The sequence below is a fragment of the Xyrauchen texanus genome, chromosome 17 (assembly GCF_025860055.1).
Source record: "Xyrauchen texanus isolate HMW12.3.18 chromosome 17, RBS_HiC_50CHRs, whole genome shotgun sequence".
Lineage (NCBI taxonomy): Eukaryota > Metazoa > Chordata > Actinopteri > Cypriniformes > Catostomidae > Xyrauchen > Xyrauchen texanus.
The window spans coordinates 20,590,237-20,608,706 of record NC_068292.1 but is presented as its reverse complement, the minus strand read 5'-3'; the positions used below and the strand labels follow the sequence as shown (position 1 = coordinate 20,608,706).

The following is an 18,470-nucleotide window of genomic DNA, read 5'->3' as shown; positions in this document are numbered from 1 at the left end:
TTGTACTTTCATGTACATTTTAAACTAACATCTGTATGTTGGTAAAAAAAATATTTGTCTGATTTATAAAGTAGATATTTTAGTGATTTCTCTAATAAATCCACTCATCACATTTACAGTGGTTTTATATGTTTTAAAGTTTTAAATTTGTTTGCACTGGTGGAGCCCGCTGTCATGACTAGCAGTCTTTTTTTTTTTTTTTCAACACAAAAATTTGAAATCGAGCCGGAAATTGAAATCAATGAGGCGGTGTGTTATTGTTTTATTATGTTGTGTGTTGCGGCCTGGGTTTGGTGGGCAGTTTGGTGGGGTTTGTTGTTTCAAAGGGGTGCGTGACCAAATACATTTGAGAACCACTGCCTTACATAATATTAAGTTATGGTCTTAGTGCTGGCAGATGCTGCATTATATACATTAACACACGGAATTAGCGGCATTTGAGAAAAGTACTTTACCACACCACTTTTCACACTCTTTTCAACATTGTAAAGCTTCATTCCAAGCAAGAAGATGAGGTCACACTACTAGGAGTGGTGGTAGCGTAGTGGGATAAACCACATAACTGTTAATCAGAAGGTTGCTGGTTCGATCCCCACAGCCACCACCATTGTGTCCTTGAGCAAGGCACTAAACTCCAGGTTGCTCTGGGGGGATTGTCCCTGTAATAAGTGCACTGTAAGTCACTTTGGATAAAAGCATCTGCCAAATGCATAAATGTAAATGTACTAAAAAGAAAGTCAGAGTGGGTGTGGGGCATTAAAAAGGATTGACAGAGATGAAGACAGTTACAGTAAGGAGTAGGGGTGTGCAGCGAAACCATTATCTGCATTTATATCTGTTTATATGACAAAATTATCTTTCTCTGTATTCGGATAGAACCGTGTGTTGTCTGGGCTTAAATCGGAAAAGCTTCAAAACTAAATTAAATGCCCATTTTTAAATATTACCATTACTGTTAGGATGCAGACGAGGGCAGACAAGGAGTGGGATCTAAATGCGGGTTCTTTATTTTAAATTAAAGTGAAGACAAACAAGCAGGAACAAAAGAAACATCCACGGGGGGAAAACTGAAACTAAAACATGAACACATCGGAAAAACACGGAACTGGGAAAACATGGCAGGATGAACACAGCTGGAAGGGTAACGGCGTAAACATGGGAACATCAAAAACAGCGAAACATTAAACACGAGAGAAACATTCTTCAACATTCAACGATCGACAAGGGAATGGAAAACAAACAGGGTTTAAATACACAAGGTAATGGAACTAAACGACAAACAGGTGAAAACAATGAGTGAATACTGGCAGAGAAGAGGGCAGGGAACTATGGGAAATGTAGTGCATGACAGGTGACAGGTGGAACACGGGGCAGACAATTACATTCATAGTTTCTATTAATAAAATATGGCTTGTATATGCCTTTTCATAATAATAGCCTAATAATAATAATGCCCTGTGATGGACACAAGGGTGTTTCCCTGCCTTCTGCCCAAGACAGCTGGGACAGGCTCCAGCACTACCAGCACCCTAGGACAAGCGGCTACAGAAGATGGATGGACAGATAATAATAAAAAAATTATTTTATTCTTTTCTTTTTTTTCTATTTTTTTTTTTCTTCTTCTTAACAGATGAAGCTGTATTTGTAGGCTACACTAACTGTGGAATATGCTAACTGGTTTCTCCTGGTATTTCTGATATTAATATCTGCAGGAAATATAATTTTTGTTTGTCTGTGCATGTATAACAACATTATTCTTGAGGCAGGAGGTGTCAAGCAAGATGTGAAATGTCAGAATCAGAATCAGCTTTATTGCCAAGTATGCTTACACATACAAGGAATTTGTCTAGGTGACAGGAGCTTCCAGTCAACAACAATACAAAAAATACCAAAAACAGCAGCAAGACATAGGTAATTAAAAACAAAAAAGAACACAAAATAAATAATTATACATATACGTACATACACTCACTCACCTTCATACATACCCACATACACACGTAGTGCAAATCTAATACAATCTGTATATAAAGAACAAAAACCTGTATATTATGTACAGAGCAATGTAAGTAATGGCAGAAGTGGATAAGTTGGATAATATAAATTGAAATTAAAATTAAACTGTGTATTGCACATAATTATTGCTCAATGGGGCAATTTAATTGTTCATTAGATGGATGGCCTGAGGGAAAAAACTGTTCCTGTGTCTGACGGTTCTGGTGTTCAGAGCTCTGAAGCGCCGGCCAGAAGGCAACAGTTCAAAAAGGTAGTGGGCAGGGTGAGTGGGGTCCAGAGTGATTTTTACAGCCTTTTTCCTCACTCTGGAAGTGTATAGTTCTTGAAGGGGGGCAGGGGGCAACCAATAATCCTCTCAGCAGACCGAACTGTCCTTTGTAGTCTTCTGATGTCTGATTTCGTAGCTGCACCAAACCAGACAGTTATTGAAGTGCAGAGGACATACTCAATGACTGCTGAGTAGAACTGTTTCAGCAGCACTGGTGGCAGGTTGAACTTCCTCAGCTGGCGAAGGAAGTACAACCTCTGCTGGGCCTTTTTCACAATGGAGTCGATGTGTATCTCCCACTTCAGGTCCTGTGAGATGGTAGTGCCCAGGAACCTGAATGACTCCACTGCTGCCACAGTGCTGTTTAGAATGGTGAGGGGGACAATGTTGGGGTGTTCCTCCTAAAGTCCACAATCATCTCCACTGTTTTGAGCGTGTTCAGCTCCAGGTTGTTTTGACTGCACCAGAAAGCCAGCCGTTCAACCTCCTTTCTATATGCAGACTCATCATCATCTCGGATGAGGCCGATGACAGTGGTGTCGTCTGCAAACTTCAGGAGCTTGACAGAGGGGTCCTTGGTGGTGCAGTCATTGGTGTACAGGGAGAAGAGTAGTGGGGAGAGCACACATCCCTGGGGAGCACCAGTGCTGATGGTACAGGTGGTGGAAGTGAATTTTCCCTGTCTCACAAGCTGCTGCCTGTCTGTCAGAAAGCTGGTAATCCACTGACAGGTAGAGGTGGGAACAGGGAGTTGGTTTAACTTATTCCGGAGTATATCTGGTATGATTGTGTTGAAAGCCGAGCTGAAGTCCACAAAAAGGATCCTTACGTATGTCCCCGGTCTGTCCAGATGTTGCAGGATATGATGCAAACCTATGTTGACTGCATCATCCACAGACCTGTTTGCTCGATAAGCAAATTGAAGGGGGTCCAGAAAGGGTCCAGTGATGTCCTTCAGGTGGGCCAGCACCAGTCTCTCAAATGACTTCATGACCACAGATGTCAGGGCGACAGGTCTGTAGTCATTAAGTCCTGTGATTTTAGGTTTCTTAGGGACGGGGATAATGACTGAGCGTTTGAAGCAGCATGGGACTTCACACTGCTCCAGTGATCTATTGAAGATCTGAGTGAAGATGGGGGCCAGTTGGTTAGCACAGGAACGAAGGCAAGCTGGTGAGATGCCATCTGGTCCTGGAGCATTCCTTGTCCTTTGCTTCTGAAAGACACGGCACACATCGTCCTTACAGATCTTGAGCGCAGGTAGTGTAGTAGGAGGGGGGAGGAGGGGGGTTGCAGGAGGTGTTAATGGTTGTGTGAAATGAAGGTCCGAGTGCATGTGGGGTGTGAAATCGGGCTTTTCAAATCTGCAGTAAAACACATTCAGGTCGTCAGCCAGTCATTGGTCCGCCACAGGGTTGGGGGTAGGAGTCCTGTAATTAGTAAGTTGTTTCAGGCCACTCCACACTGATGCAGGGTCGTTGCCTGAAAACTTGCTTTTCAGCTTCTCAGATTAGCTTCTTTTAGCCACTCTGATTTCCTTATTCAGTGTGTTCCTGGCCCGATTATACAAGACTCTATCCCCACCCCTGTAAGCCTCCTCTTTGGCATGACGAAGCTGTCTGAGTTTTCCTGTGAACCATGGTTTATCATTGTTGAATGACAAAAATGTCCTAGTAGGGACGCACATATCCTCACAGAAACTGATGTATGATGTAACAGTATCTGTGAGCTCGTCCAGGTCTGTAGCTGCAGCTTCAAAAACACTCCAATCAGTGCAGTCAAAGCAGGCTTGTAGTTCCAGCTCTGCTTCAATAGTCCATCTCCTTATAGTCCTTACAACTGGCTTTATTGATTTGAATTTCTGCCTGTAGGTCGGAGGAATGTAAACACTCACCAGAATAAACGAAGAACGGCTTACAGTTAATAAAGAGCGCTTCCAGATTAGGACAGCACATCCTCTTTAGTGTTGTTACATCTGTACACCAACTTTCGTTGATGTAAAAGCATGTTCCACCGCCTCTCGTTTTCCCCGTTAACTCCGCGATGCGATCCGCTCTGAACAGCTGGAAGCCTGGCAGATGTAATGCGCTGTCCGGAATGGCTTCACTCAGCCAGGTTTCAGTGAAGTACAGTGCAGCAGTGCAAGCTCACATTTAGCTGTTACAAATTCAAACATTAAAATAAATTCAAATAAAATCAATACATACAGGTGAAATTACTTTTCAGGCATTTTTACGATTGGACACCATTATTTAGTTAAATAATAATAATAATAATTTTAAAATAAAGTGTTCAAGAACACTTATCATTCTCAAATTTAGCACATTTTAAAGAAGAAGAAGAAGAAAAAAACATGTTTCCGTTTCATCGTTTTACATAACTAGGAATAGGCTAGGGCTGCAGGATTTGGGGAAAATGTCATATTGCGATTATTGAGGTTAATATTGCGATTTCGATATAATAAACAAATGGTAACATGAGTCAACTTTCTTGGTTATCAAGGAAAATGCACAAATAGATTACTGATAATGCTGAAATGTGTATTTCTCAACTCAAACATACAAACTAGCAACAACAACAACTATAAATGCAGTGTTTTCAAATTAAAATATTTTTACAAAATTAAATAATATATTTGCATTGCTGCAAACTTGTTATTTTCTCAATATTACACCTAAATAAAATGGAACAATAAATAAGAACATACAAATTTTCATGAAAATAAGATTGTCCAAACAAACAGGGACATTTAATCAAGATGTAACATGTACTTTCTATAAACTCTTTTGAAAAGGAAACTGGATATAAAAGTGTGGTTCACTCAAACCACTAAAACTGTTGTTGTTGTGTTTTTAATTACCAACTGGTATTTCCAAAAAGTTCTACTTATCGCTGGTATCTCTTGTCATTTTCTGAAATCCCACTTTGCTAATGGTGCATCATGTCTCTTTATATCTGTGAAGACTTGCAATATGGCGTGACACTCGCAAACACATCTGTAATTGTGCTTTGTTTTGTTTGGCTTACTGGGCTTTTTAATGTAGTTTTAGTCAATGAAAACTGTTGACATTTTAGTCATATTTTAGTAACATTTAGTCATTGTAACACTGTTTGGTCGGGCAATGGAGGAGTCAGGAGACAGCGAAGCAGGTTTGAGGTCAGTTTTTAATTTTCTTTGAACAAACTCGACGGTAACCGGCGGAACACAGGAACACATAAATATCAGCAAACATAACGACTCGGTTACTAACGTAACCTCGGTTCCCTGAGAGGAGGGAACGAGTATTGCGTAAGTAGCTTACGCTATGGGAAAACTCAGTTTCTCGAGAAATATTGAAGTCTTTATGTAAACGCATTGCAGCTGCACAGCAGACAGCCATGAGCTGAGGCAGCTCGGTCATTGCTGTGCTGCGCAACTTGCTCGAACCAATGACGGGCTGACTCTGAACGCTGCGACCAATGAGCTGCCTTGTGCCAGCCAGAGCCCGCCAAGATGGGTGTGGCTAAGGCTATATATTAGGCGCCCGTCATGAGAGTTCTTTAGGTTCAATCGACTGAAGCGACTGACCAAGCACAAGCACGGCAGCTTACGCAATACTTGTTCCCTCCTCTCAGGGAACCGAGGTTACGTTAGTAACCGAGTCGCTCCTCGAGAGGTCTCTCCTATTGGCGTAAGTAGCTTACACTATGGGAACACCATGCAAAACGCCAGGCGTGCTGACTTCGCTCTATAAAGCCAGAGGCAGATGCCTGAGCCTTAAAGCAAAGTGATTATTCAACGAGCCGGCCGACGGCGAGCTATATAATGGGATAATACAGAGCCTTTGCCCCAAGGTGGCCCATGGTGGGGCTCATTGTAAAAACACAAGCACATATCTTATGTACTGATTTTTCTATTTACTGATATGCATAAAAAACCCTCTAAGTCAGTCAGAGACGGACCTTATAAGGGAGGAGATAATGCTCCGTATATACGTACTCCAGTCCATACTACAGTCAGGCTGATAGAATGTTGGAATGCAATGAGGGGACCTGTAGGTTATAAAACCTGATAAATGTCGAAGGCGAGGCCCAGCCTGCTGCCGCACAAATATCCTCAATGGGTATCCCACTTGACCACGCCCACGAGGAGGCCATGCTCCTCGTAGAGTGAGCTCTGACGCCTAAGGGGCATTGAAGGCCCTTGGCTTCATAAGCCAGCGCTATAGCATCTATTATCCAGCGCGATATTCTTTGCTTTGAAACTGCGAGACCTTTAGTGCGGCCGCCAAAGCATACTGAATAATTGTTCCATCTGTCTGAACGGGCAGAACGCTCCAAGTATACTCTGAGCGCCCTGACCGGGCAGAGTAAATTAGCGCCGCTTGCCTGCTGGAGACGATAGCGCTGCCAGAGATATCACCTGTACTCTGAAGGGTGTGGAGAGCACTTTAGGAATATACCCGTGCTTTGGCCTAAGGACAACTCTGCAGTCGTTAGGTCCAAATTCCAAGCAAGCAGCTTGATGACAGCGTGCAGGTACGCCCACTCTCTTGACTGAGGCGAGTGCCAGCAAGAGCGCAGTTTTGAGCGAGAGCTGTTTAAGGTGCACGGTTCGGAGAGGTTCGAACGGGGCACTCTTGAGTGCGTCCAGGACCTTGGCCAGGTCCCAGATCAGTACCGAGGGGGGGGCGAGGAGGGTTCATCCTCCTAGCGCCTCTTAGGAAACGAATGATTAGGTCGTTTTTCCCTAATGAGCGTCCCTTGTCAGGATTGTGTGACGCCGCTATGGCAGCCACATAGACTTTGAGCGTGGAGGGTGTAAGGCCCACCTCCAGCAGCTCTTGCAAAAAGGCGAGTACACTTGGTATCTCGCACGATTTGGGGTTCAAGCTCTTGGTATCACACCAGTCACTGAACACTTTCCACTTTTGGGCATATAAGCGCCTCGTAGAGGGCGCCAGCCTCAGTGATGGTTCTCAACACTCCGCTGGGGAGGTTCTCTGGAACCCGTTGAGGGGCCATGCATGAAGGGCCCACAGATCGGGGCGGGGATGAAAAATCATCCCGTTGGCCTGCCTGAGGAGGTCCAGCCTCAACGGAATCGGCCATGGGGCAGATTGCATCATCTGCATCAGTTCTGGAAACCACGTCTGGTTCTTCCAGAGTGGGGCTACCAGGAGCACTGCACATTTCACCTCCCTGATCCGACTGATGACCTGAGGTAGCATCGCGATCGGGGGGAAAAGCATACAAGGGGCGGCTCGGCCAGACTTGGGCGAGCGCGTCCGTGCTCTTTGAGAAGAAAAGAGGGCAGTGCGCATTTTCCCTGGAGGCGAAGAGATCGACCTCCGCCTCGCCAAAGGTTTGCCATAACCACTGATCCCACGCCGCTCGCGTTCCGCTAACCGAAAGCAGCCGCCTGAGCGACGGGGACCTCGGCCAAGATCGTGCTGAACCCGGAGCCTCGTAAGTCTTCCTAGCCATAGGAAGAAAAAGAGAGAGTGCGTGTCTCGCAAAAGCCAGACCACTCTCTCCAAAACGTGTAAAACATTACCCAGTCCCCTTACAGGCGGCTGGAAATGTCTGTACAGCAGTCAATGGGCCAGTCACAGAACTCGCTCACCTGCAATCAAACGCCGTTTTAACAGCAACACACAGAAATCACAAAAAGAGTCATTTTCTGCCTGTGTCACTAAGGGGTCACGTGTCCACACTAAAGTGCACATTCCCACATATCAATACTGTCCAAACAGTGCCAAATACTTCCCCAGCTCAAGCTGGACGCCCCATAAATGTAGATCGTGTGCCTATTGTCATGTATGCACCACTACACACAAGCACTGTTCCCACAGTTATAAACACTTCCCCAATAAAAGCGGGAAATACTATAAAGGTAGCGCGCGTGCCTGCTGTCATGCATGCACCCCTACACACAAACACTGTATGCATGGCCAAAACCCCCGCCATGAGCCGGAGGCTTTATGAAAGTGGCGCGTGCCTACTACAGTATATGCACCCCCACCCATAAGCTGCCCATACAGTTTCAAACAGTTCTCTGGCTCATGCCACGAAGCATCACACATGCAACACGCTAAGTTAAGAAACTCCCGCTAAGAGCCGGAAGCTTTATGAAAGTGGCGCGTGCCTATTACAATGTATGCACCCCCACCCGTAAACACTGTCTATACAGTTTCAAACATTTCTCCAGCTCATGCTGCGAGCATTACGGAGATAGCGCGATGCCTGTAATCTCACAAGCACCCCTGCACTCGCACTCAACAAAGCTGCTCAGCCAGCCCACGCCTCTGAGAGCTGTAAGCTCAGTGTTAGCACAAGGCGATTCGCCGGCGGGGCCCATACGTCACTGCGACAAGCCCCCAGCCAGCATTCAGCCCATATCTGTGCGAGCAAAAGCCTGGGAAAAAATCCCCGACATGCCGAAATGGGGTTTGAACATAATAAAACACGGTTACTCGCTTCAATTCGCTCGCAGACCACCCCGATTTTCAGCGGTGGTCAAGACGAAAGTGAGGAAAGATGTTTCACATGTCCTACGCACCGAGGTGCTCAAACTGATAAAGAAGGGCTCTATAGAAACTGTTCCTCCCTCTATGAGCCAGGCGGGTTTTACAGCCGCTATTTTCTCGTACCGAAAAGGACGGTGGCCTCCGCCCCATCCTAGATCTCAGACATCTGAACAAAGCTTTAATGATTCGCTCGTTCAGAATGTTAACAACCAAACATATCCTCGCGCAAGTTCGCCCGGGATTGGTTTCTATCAGTGGATTTGAAAGACGCTTACTTTCACATTCCGATAGCGCTCATCACAGGCCATTTCTGAGATTCGCCGAGGGACAGTCATACCAGTACACAGTACTACCATTCGCCTATCATTGGCCCCCGTACATTCACGAAATGTATGGACGCAGCACTTTCCCCGAGACAGCGGGAGTGCGAATACTGAATTACCTTGACGATTGGCTAATCCTAGCACAATCAGAGAGTCAGTTAACGACGCACAGATCTTGGATGATCAGCCATCTAGAATGCCTGGGTCTGAGAATCAATTTTGCAAAGAGCGTGCTATCCCCCAGCCAGAATATCTCTTTTCTGGGAATAGTGCTAGACTCAGTGCAGATGACGGCGCGCCTCTCATCAGAGCGCACGCTCGCTATTCGGCGCCTTGCAACATCATTCAGAGCGGGCACGCGCGGCCCCGTCAAATGATTTCAAAGGATGCTCGGTCTCATGGCCTCGGCATGAGCTGTACTCCAGCTAGGATTGTTGCACATGCGTCCTCTCCAACGCTGGCTCAAGAGCCGTGTCCCCACTCACGCGTGGCGCTCGGGCCACTTTTTAATCAGAGCGAATCACGGCTGTCGAAAGCCGTCGACTGGTATCAAACCGGCGTGAGTCTGGGCGTGAACACACGGAGAAAAATGATCCAAAATAGGATGGGGGGCCCTCTACGAGGGCAGGCCTGTCTCCGGCTTTTGGTCAAACCCCGAAAAGCGCCTACATATAAACTGTCTGGAAATGAAAGCGGTCGCCTTGGCTCTCAGAGCCCTGCTTCCGTACCTGAAAAACGAACACGTCCTGGTCCGAACGGACAACACGACGGTAGTATCGTATATAAATCGCCAGGGTGGATTCAGGTCGAGCTCCCTGCACTCTATGGCCAGGGAGCTCATCTTATGGTCACAGCACAACCTGCGCTCGCTGAGAGCAGCGCATGTGCCAGGCGTCCTGAAACAGGGAGCGGACATGCTGTCCAGAGACAAATTTCTCCCAGGAGAATGGTCTCTCCACCCCCTGACGGTTCAGTGGTTATGGCAAACCTTTGGCGAGGCAGAGGTCGACCTCTTCGCCTCCAGGGAAAATGCGCACTGCCCTCTTTTCTTCTCAAAGAGCACGGACGCGCTCGCCCAAGTCTGGCCGAGCCGCCCCTTGTATGCTTTTCCCCCGATCGCGATGCTACCTCAGGTCATCAGTCGGATCAGGGAGGTGAAATGTGCAGTACTCCTGGTAGCCCCACTCTGGAAGAACCAGACATGGTTTCCAGAACTGTTGCAGACGGAACAATTATTCGTATGCTTTGGCGGCCGCACTAAAGGTCTCGCAGTTTCAAAGCAAAGAATATCGCGCTGGATAGTGGATGCTATAGCGCTGGCTTATGAAGCCAAGGGCCTTCAATGCCCCTTAGGCGTCAGAGCTCACTCTACGAGGAGCATGGCCTCCTCGTGGGCGTGGTCGAGTGGGATACCCATTGAGGATATTTGTGCGGCGGCAGGCTGGGCCTCGCCTTCGACATTTATCAGGTTTTATAACCTACAGGTCCCCTCATTGCATTCCAACATTCTATCAGCCTGACTGTAGTATGGACTGGAGTGTGTATATGCTGAGCATTATCTCCTCCCTTATAAGGTCCGTCTCTGACTGACTTAGAGGGTCTTTTACGCATATCAGTAAATAGAAAAATCAGTACATAAGATATGTGCTTGTGTTTTTACAATGAGCTCCCACCATGGGCCACCTTGGGGCAAAGGCTCTGTATTATCCCATTATATAGCTCGCCGCTGGTCGGCTCGTTGAATAATCACTTTGTTTTAAGGCTCAGGCATCTGCCTCTGGCTTTATAGAGCGAAGTCAGCATGCACGGCGTTTTGCATGGTGTTCCCATAGCGTAAGCTACTTACGCAATAGGAGAGACCTCTCGAAAGGGAACGACTCGGTTACTAACGTAACCTCGGTTCCCTGAGAGGAGGGAACGAGTATTGCGTAAGCTGCCGTGCTTGTGCTTGGTCAGTTCGCTTCAGTCGATTGAACCTAAAGAACTCTCGGGGCGCCTAATATATAGCCTTAGCCACGCCCGTCTTGGCGGGCTCTGAGCGCGCAAGCACGAAGCACGCTCATTGGTCGCGCGTTCAGAGTCGCCCCGTCATTGGTACAGCTGCAATGCGTTTTACATAAAGACTTCAATATTTCTCGAGAAACGGAGTTTTCCCATAGCGTAAGCTAGAGACCTCCTCTCAGGGAACCGAGGTTACGTTAGTAACCAAGTCGTTTTTCATTGACTTTATCCTTCACGTCAAAACAGGGATTTTCATGTTTATGACAGATATCACCATGGTTACAAATTAATAAAAAAAAATGTAAAGTATACCCGATATTTTGGCCATGTTGCAGATGTCTTTCACTGTTCACTGATAGTCAGGCATTCGTGAAAAGTCTAACTTCATCAATTTATTCTTCTAAATTGTTCATACCATGAATTAAATATCTATTTTAAAACCTAATCAGATTCATAAAGATATTTATTGCCAAGTAAGTTTTACAAAAGGAATTCTTTTTGGTTTATTGGTGCATGTCTCAAATGTGCAGCAATCAAAGAAATGTAAACAATTTTCAAGTGCATAAAATAATTCAATATATTTTACATATATTACTGTATAATCGCTTCAGAGTTTAAAAGTAATTTAAATGTCATTTCCTAAACCTTACCTTATCATGGAATCAAGAGTCAAGACTCTGTTATAAACCCTAATGGCTTTGGAGCAAAAAATAATAATAGCCAACATGGCTGGTCGATTTTGAGAGTAGAAATCCTTGTATTTCAAAGCGGCTTGCCGCCAGCAATGGGAGTGACGAATTCGGCGGCAAACGCTTCATCCCCGCCAGTGGGACGCACCTATAGCCGACAGCTTAGGGACGGCGGCAAAAAGAAGCCGTGCGGATATTTTTTGCTGTCTGGGATCATGATGCTACACGTTGCAAGTAAAACATATCGAGAATGACAGTTTTTGGGTTTGTGATTATTTACATGGCAGGCTCCCGTATAATATGAAATAAAGATATATCGCCAAGCTATGATCGTTGTTATTTTTTCTCTCCACCAGTTCAGTGTCGGTCTGCTCGGTGTCCATCTTCACCTGACCGGAAACTCACATGACATGACAACACGTGTTACTCCCTAAACTGAGACTGACTGGTCATCTTTTTATTAGCGGTGTAGAAAATGGCAAACAGCTCTCAGAGAGAATGGGCTGTCACGTCCAAACATGCAATTATGTATTTAATATAATCGCAGCATTTTGCCGCCATATAATCGCACAGGCTGACATCGCGATTGCCATATGATTAATCGTGCAGCACTAGAATAGGCTATACCTAATAGATCAAAACTTTATGGAGCATTTTAACTTTTCGTAATAATGTCTTCAACAGATAATAACCTGGATAATAAACTAGACCATAAATGTGCTCAATTTTAAGAGTTGGATAGACGAGCTCAGGACATGAAATCATCACTTCAAGTCAGGAATTTAACATTGCGCTCAGGTTTAGGCTACAAATTAATAGCCTACACGAGAATCACATTTTAAGAAGTGGAAAGTGTAAACGATGTTGCATCTTAATTAATGTTACACTTGATAAGCTCCAGACGTGCGCAATTAACAGAGATCACACCCATCCAATCTGAAATCACACCGTGCGCATCTCCATTCACAAGGTTTACACTTTAGAAATTGGCTGCACAGAATCATAAATTAGTTGTAATTTTGGATATGTTTATTTAAAATGTCACTTTATCTTTGTGCTTCTTGGATAATCAGTCAAACTAATATTTTTTATATTATTCGGATCAATACGTTTTCAAGTCATTACCGTGCCTTTCGGAATAAGGTATTCGGCTTCTGTCTGTCTGTCTGTCTGTCTGTATGTATCATCGTCTGTCTGTCTGTCATGTGCATTTAACCAAATGATGTTGAGGTTCAATTCTTTATTGTGGCAAGAGACATGGTTCATTGAATCTACTTGCCTTGAAAATTATAGATAAGTGTTGGAACTGATATCTGCAAAATATTAGATCTCTAAAAGCAGAACACCCCCATGATTAATAAAGTATCCCATTTATATAATCACAAGAACATCAACAGTGAAAGGCTGAAGAATGTTGATTAAACTGCTATCTATTATAATCTGTTACAAATGCAAGAGATGATGGACATGATACTAATGCTTCATAAAATGTAAAACTTACAATCGATAAATGTTAGAAAACTTTATATACAGTATAATCAAAACAAACAATCAAAACTCTTTTTTTTTATTTTAAAGTTGTGCCATGAGCATTACACACTTAGCATAAATATACCATTTTCTTTACCTCCATCTTTCTTTCTCTCACCAACCCTCCCTTTACACATCTTTATTCTGCTAACATGTCCTCACTTTGCCCCTTCTCTCATCTCCTTTTTTCTACTGAAAAACAAACAAACTAAAGGATACTCCTTTTCTGTTGGCAGTATTTTTGTTGTCAGTGCAACTTGCATGTTGCATTAGATGGATAGATTTGGCACGACGTGCAGACTCATGTCTTTCCAGGTCTGGCATCATGACTTTGAATATGCAAGACAATGCATTCTTATCACAAAGACCCCACTGCATCTAAATAACCATATTCATTCGTTATTTTTATATTTGACAGTGTCAAAACAAATGTTCATTTAACAAGAAAGGTGAAATACTTCACACCAGTTAATAAGTATCCTGCAGGATGAACTGATTTGAGGTCAATGTTATAATATTAGTAGTAGTATTTCAAATTGTATCTGTATAATGCCTTATAAATAAATAAAATATTTAGTTAATAACATCTAAGACTGCCTTTTCTTGATGATAGAGGTTGTAACATATTATGATGACATGAAGCATTATTTTATGCTGATGTGAAAGTGATTAGAAAATATTTAACATCTTTAATGTATTTAATGTAATTATGAATGGATGTTAAAATGTATACTTTATACTACACTATAAAAGATGTGTATGGAATAAATAATATATATCTTAATTTGCAAATTTCATACAGTAATTTGTTTTAATAATCAGGATGCACACAACCCAAACACTCATATTTGTAACATACTAAGACAATGCCAAGCATTATTGTCATATTTATATTGAATTCTGATGCATCTACAGAGAATTATAATCTATAACATTCATGTCACAAACATGATTAAATGCTACAGAAATAATGATGTTTTTATTAGGTGCTCATGTACAGTATGTTACTTCTAAATCATATGGCCAGTTTCTACTGCCTACCAGTCGCTAGATTCTGAGAGCATTACCAGTGTTTATTCTCCTGACTGCACATATTTGGGTTAACTAAACCAAACTAGAAAAAACAGGATCCCTTGCAAATACATCAACTTAAAGTGAACTTCAATACATGGGGAATATTGTGTTCATCCTAGTCCCTATGGATGGCAACTACTAGCATCCAAAGGGATACCCAAAGAGAAACAAGTTCAGACTGATACTCTCTGAGTCAATTAGAAACATAATAATAGTAATAGTGCTTTGTTCCTTGTGTTTTTAATGCTAGTGTTTGTGCTGTTAAGATGGGTTACCTAAATATTAGTGCAGTAGTGTTTTAGAATGTGATGGTGTTTTTGATTGCTGTAGTTTTCTCAAAAGACGTTGGTTACTGTTCCATTTTGGTTTTCTCAGACAGCTGTGAGTGGAGAAGGGGGAAATTCCGGGTTAATGTAGGAGAAGCCCTGGAATTCCTCTTGACTGATGGCTGCGAGTACATTCGGGTCAGAGGGCGTAAGGGCAGAGGGGGCAGATGTGAAAAACTTATCGAAGTTTTCTCCTTTTCTGCCTCCCTGTGAGATTGAAAAAGAAAATCGGTTTGATTCACTGTTAAGTCTTTATCAAGTAAATATCAAGCAAACTTTGTTTTCTGTGCACATGCTTTCTCTTTTGAAGCTAAGGAGTGTGTGACTTCTGAATGCCAATTAGGTGGCAGCTCTGCATTGTGACCTCAGAATAACTCCACTTATTTGCTGTACACACACACACACACACACACACACACACACACACACACACACACACACACACACACACACACACACGTAGTGTTTCCATGTTTTATGGGGACTTTCCATAGACATAATGGTTTTTATACAAACTTTATATTCTATCCCCTAAACCTAACCCTACCCCTAAACCTAACCCTCACAGAAAACTTTCTGCATTTTTACATTTTCAAAAAACATAATTTAGTATGATTTATAAGCTGTTTTCCTCATGGGGACCGACAAAATGTCCCCACAAGGTCAAAAATTTCGGGTTTTACTATCCTTATGGGGACATTTGGTCCCCACAAAGTGATAAATACACACACACACACACACACACACACACACACACACACACACACACACACACACACACACACACACACACACACACACACACAGCATAATAACGGCATAGATTAGCATGAGTAAAATGGGCAAAGAGGCACAGGCAATGAAGGTCAGGCTTATTTTGGTTCTCTCATCTTTACAAGTCAGCACAACACCAATAAATATGAACATGAAGATTCACCCCATGAAATAATATGAAGGAGCAGACAGAGCAAGCACATTAATACCTTCCTAGTAATATAGTTTCAAGCTTTAAATAACAAAATAAGCAGGTAGTTACTCCAGTAGGTGGTGACAAACGAATATCTTTTTTCAATGTTGACTCAACTGATTCATTTAAAAACACCAATCTTTAACCATTGAAACAATGGAAGTGTATGAGAACAATTCATTTACTTCTTTACACTTCTTAAAACATTCTTTAAAAAAACATAGTTCTGTTTATGAACGAAACACCAACAGCTCAAAACAGGGTATGAGAGCACTACAGAGGCCGGAGATGTGATTGATGCTTTGGCTTCTTTTGGATCTTTATTCGCAGCCAAGAATAAACGGTAAAACTAACTTAATTATTTTTGTCTGAATCGCAAGTTTAATTTTTATTTTATTTACTTACTGGTTGACAACATTATAAATAAATAAATTGATCAATTGTCACACATTATACATACATTTCTGCATATACATGGTGAAATTATTTATTTTTCACATATCCCAGCTAAGCTGGGGTCAGAGTGCAGGGTCAGCCATGATACGGCGCCCCTGGAGCAGATAGGTTCAAGGGCCTTGCTCAAGGGCCCAACAGTGGTGTCTTGGTGGTGTTGGGTCTTGAACCCCTGACCTTCTGGTCAATAACCCAGAGCCTTAACAGCTGAGCCACCACTGCCCTAAAACACACAGGAAGTCAGCATGTTGTTTCAGGAAGTTCCAGTACCCTAGGATTGGCCACATTATGCTGACTAACTGACAAGCACCATCTCCCATTAGACATTTTTGCATCACTTCACACGTGTTTACCTCCATTTGTGGTGTGTCCGGAAGCGCATTGTGTCAGCAGCATGGGAGACCTGGGTTCACATCCCGCATTAATACCAGGAAATATTTGTGTTCACATAACCAGCAACAAGCTTGATTCAGAGGTTGTGTTTTTCCCACTAATGTAAATGTTTTACACCACTGATGGTTAGGTTTAGGTTTGGGGGTACAATTTATAAAATATGCATTCCTCTTTACTGTATTACATCATGGACAGCTGAAAACAACTCACTTTTGGTGCTTGAGTTCTCAAGTGCTCATCCGACCAACAATACTTACCACTTTAGCCACTGGGGGCAGTATTTAAAATTTCGGTATCCCAGATCGATTTTAGCTAAAGAAAAGTCAACCTACTGTTTCAGATTTCACTGTGAGTCTGTTGTTGAACCAATTACAGCAATTACATGTGAGCAAGAGCGCTGTTGTTCAGAATATCGGGATGGCTGTGATTACCTGCATGACCTTGTGCCTACGGATGATTCACAGCCATGCCGATATACGGAACAACAGCACTCCTGTTTGTGTGATATTGCTCAATTATAATTACTATTAACTATACATGCTTAAGTATACAAGTACTAACTAACCCTAAACCAATAACAAACTTTTGCTTTTGCTTTAAAAACAACAACAAAAAAAAACATTTTATTTTAGCAATCATTTTGTCCAACTGAGGATGTCTGCAAAGTAAGGTTTTGCAAGATGACCTTACCCCAAAGAGTAGGCAAGTAAATCCACATGATGTATACCCACTTGTGCGCACACACACAAACAAACAAATGTGCATGCAGGTTTATCATGTTGGGGACTTTCCATCATCTTCTATTGTTTTTATACTAGGCTAAAGATATAGATTTCTATACCCTACCCTAAAACTCACACAAAACTTTCTGCATTTTAATAATTTCATTAAGACTTATTATTTAGTATGTTTATTAAGTGTGTTCTTTATATGCTTTTAAAGGTGTTGTGAAGGATGATACTGACACTTCTGGGTGTGAAGGGAGGCTGTAGCTCAAGTCTCTCCAGCTTGTCCCAGTCTATCCAGCGGAAGAAAGTATGCTCCCGTAACTCTCTCTCAGCATCCTGTCCTCCACCTAAACGCTTAGCAGGGTTCTTAGTCATGAGCTAAGAAAGAAAGAAAAAAGAAAACAAATTGTAATTTAAGTACTAAAGATGGGTTAACATGTAAAGTCTGTGAGCCAAGTAAGTAGGCAGCAGAGATAAAAGAAAAGTAAGTAGATTACCCCTTTGCAGATGGCCACAGCCTCCCGAGAGAGACTCTTTGGATATGAAATGCTCTGTTCCATGATGGACTGAAACAGCTCCTCCTCATCCATCCCATCAAAAGGAGGCTGATGAAAAGAGAGAAAAAGATGGAGAGGATTTCCTGGGATGAAGATTTAGTGAGAGGGGGACAGAATGAAATGAATTTCAGCAGGGGAAGATTAAAAAGTTGTCAAATTACCTGCCCAGCCAGCATCTCGTAGAGGAGAACTCCATATGACCACCAGTCTACTGCTTTACCATATGGCTGATACGCCACAATCTGAAAACAATTCAAATCCTTTATATGGGCTTCCTAGTAAATAAATAATTACTTCAATTAACTGCATAATGCTATATTCTTAGAATGACATAATTAGGAATATTTACCCTTTTATTTACCCAGAGGTATAAACCAAGATAAAGCTTGAATTTAGATGGATGGTGTCATAAAAACCAACGATTCTCAATGCGGTGATAAGCACATGAAAATCATATTAATGATAATTACACAATCAATATGCTTGTGTCTCTGTGTCAGTTGTGTATATGTGTGTGTGTGTGTGTGTGTGTGTGTGTGTCTCAGTGGAAAGCATGGTAAGAGAGATTAATTTATTTGCCTGCAGGGACACATATTGCATCTTTTCAAAATGACAGGGACCCAAAGATCAATGTCT

At 42.8% G+C, this 18,470-nt stretch overlaps 1 protein-coding gene across 5 annotated transcripts in view; it reads right to left on the bottom strand.

Moving 5' to 3' along the window:
- The window catches only part of LOC127658220 (voltage-dependent calcium channel gamma-7 subunit-like), a 75,762-nt gene that overhangs the window by 26,935 nt on the left and 30,357 nt on the right, over positions 1-18,470 (bottom strand). For 4 of the 5 annotated variants that reach the window (XM_052147385.1, XM_052147386.1, XM_052147387.1 and 1 more), the window contains 3 exons: positions 17,996-18,076; positions 17,775-17,882; positions 17,515-17,655 (listed from right to left, as the gene is read on the bottom strand). In XM_052147385.1, coding sequence (XP_052003345.1) covers positions 17,515-17,655; positions 17,775-17,882; positions 17,996-18,076 — 330 coding nt within the window. Of the gene's footprint in view, positions 1-13,988; positions 14,944-17,514; positions 17,656-17,774; positions 17,883-17,995; positions 18,077-18,470 lie in introns of those variants that run through there. The other variant, XM_052147388.1, reaches the window with a different exon arrangement.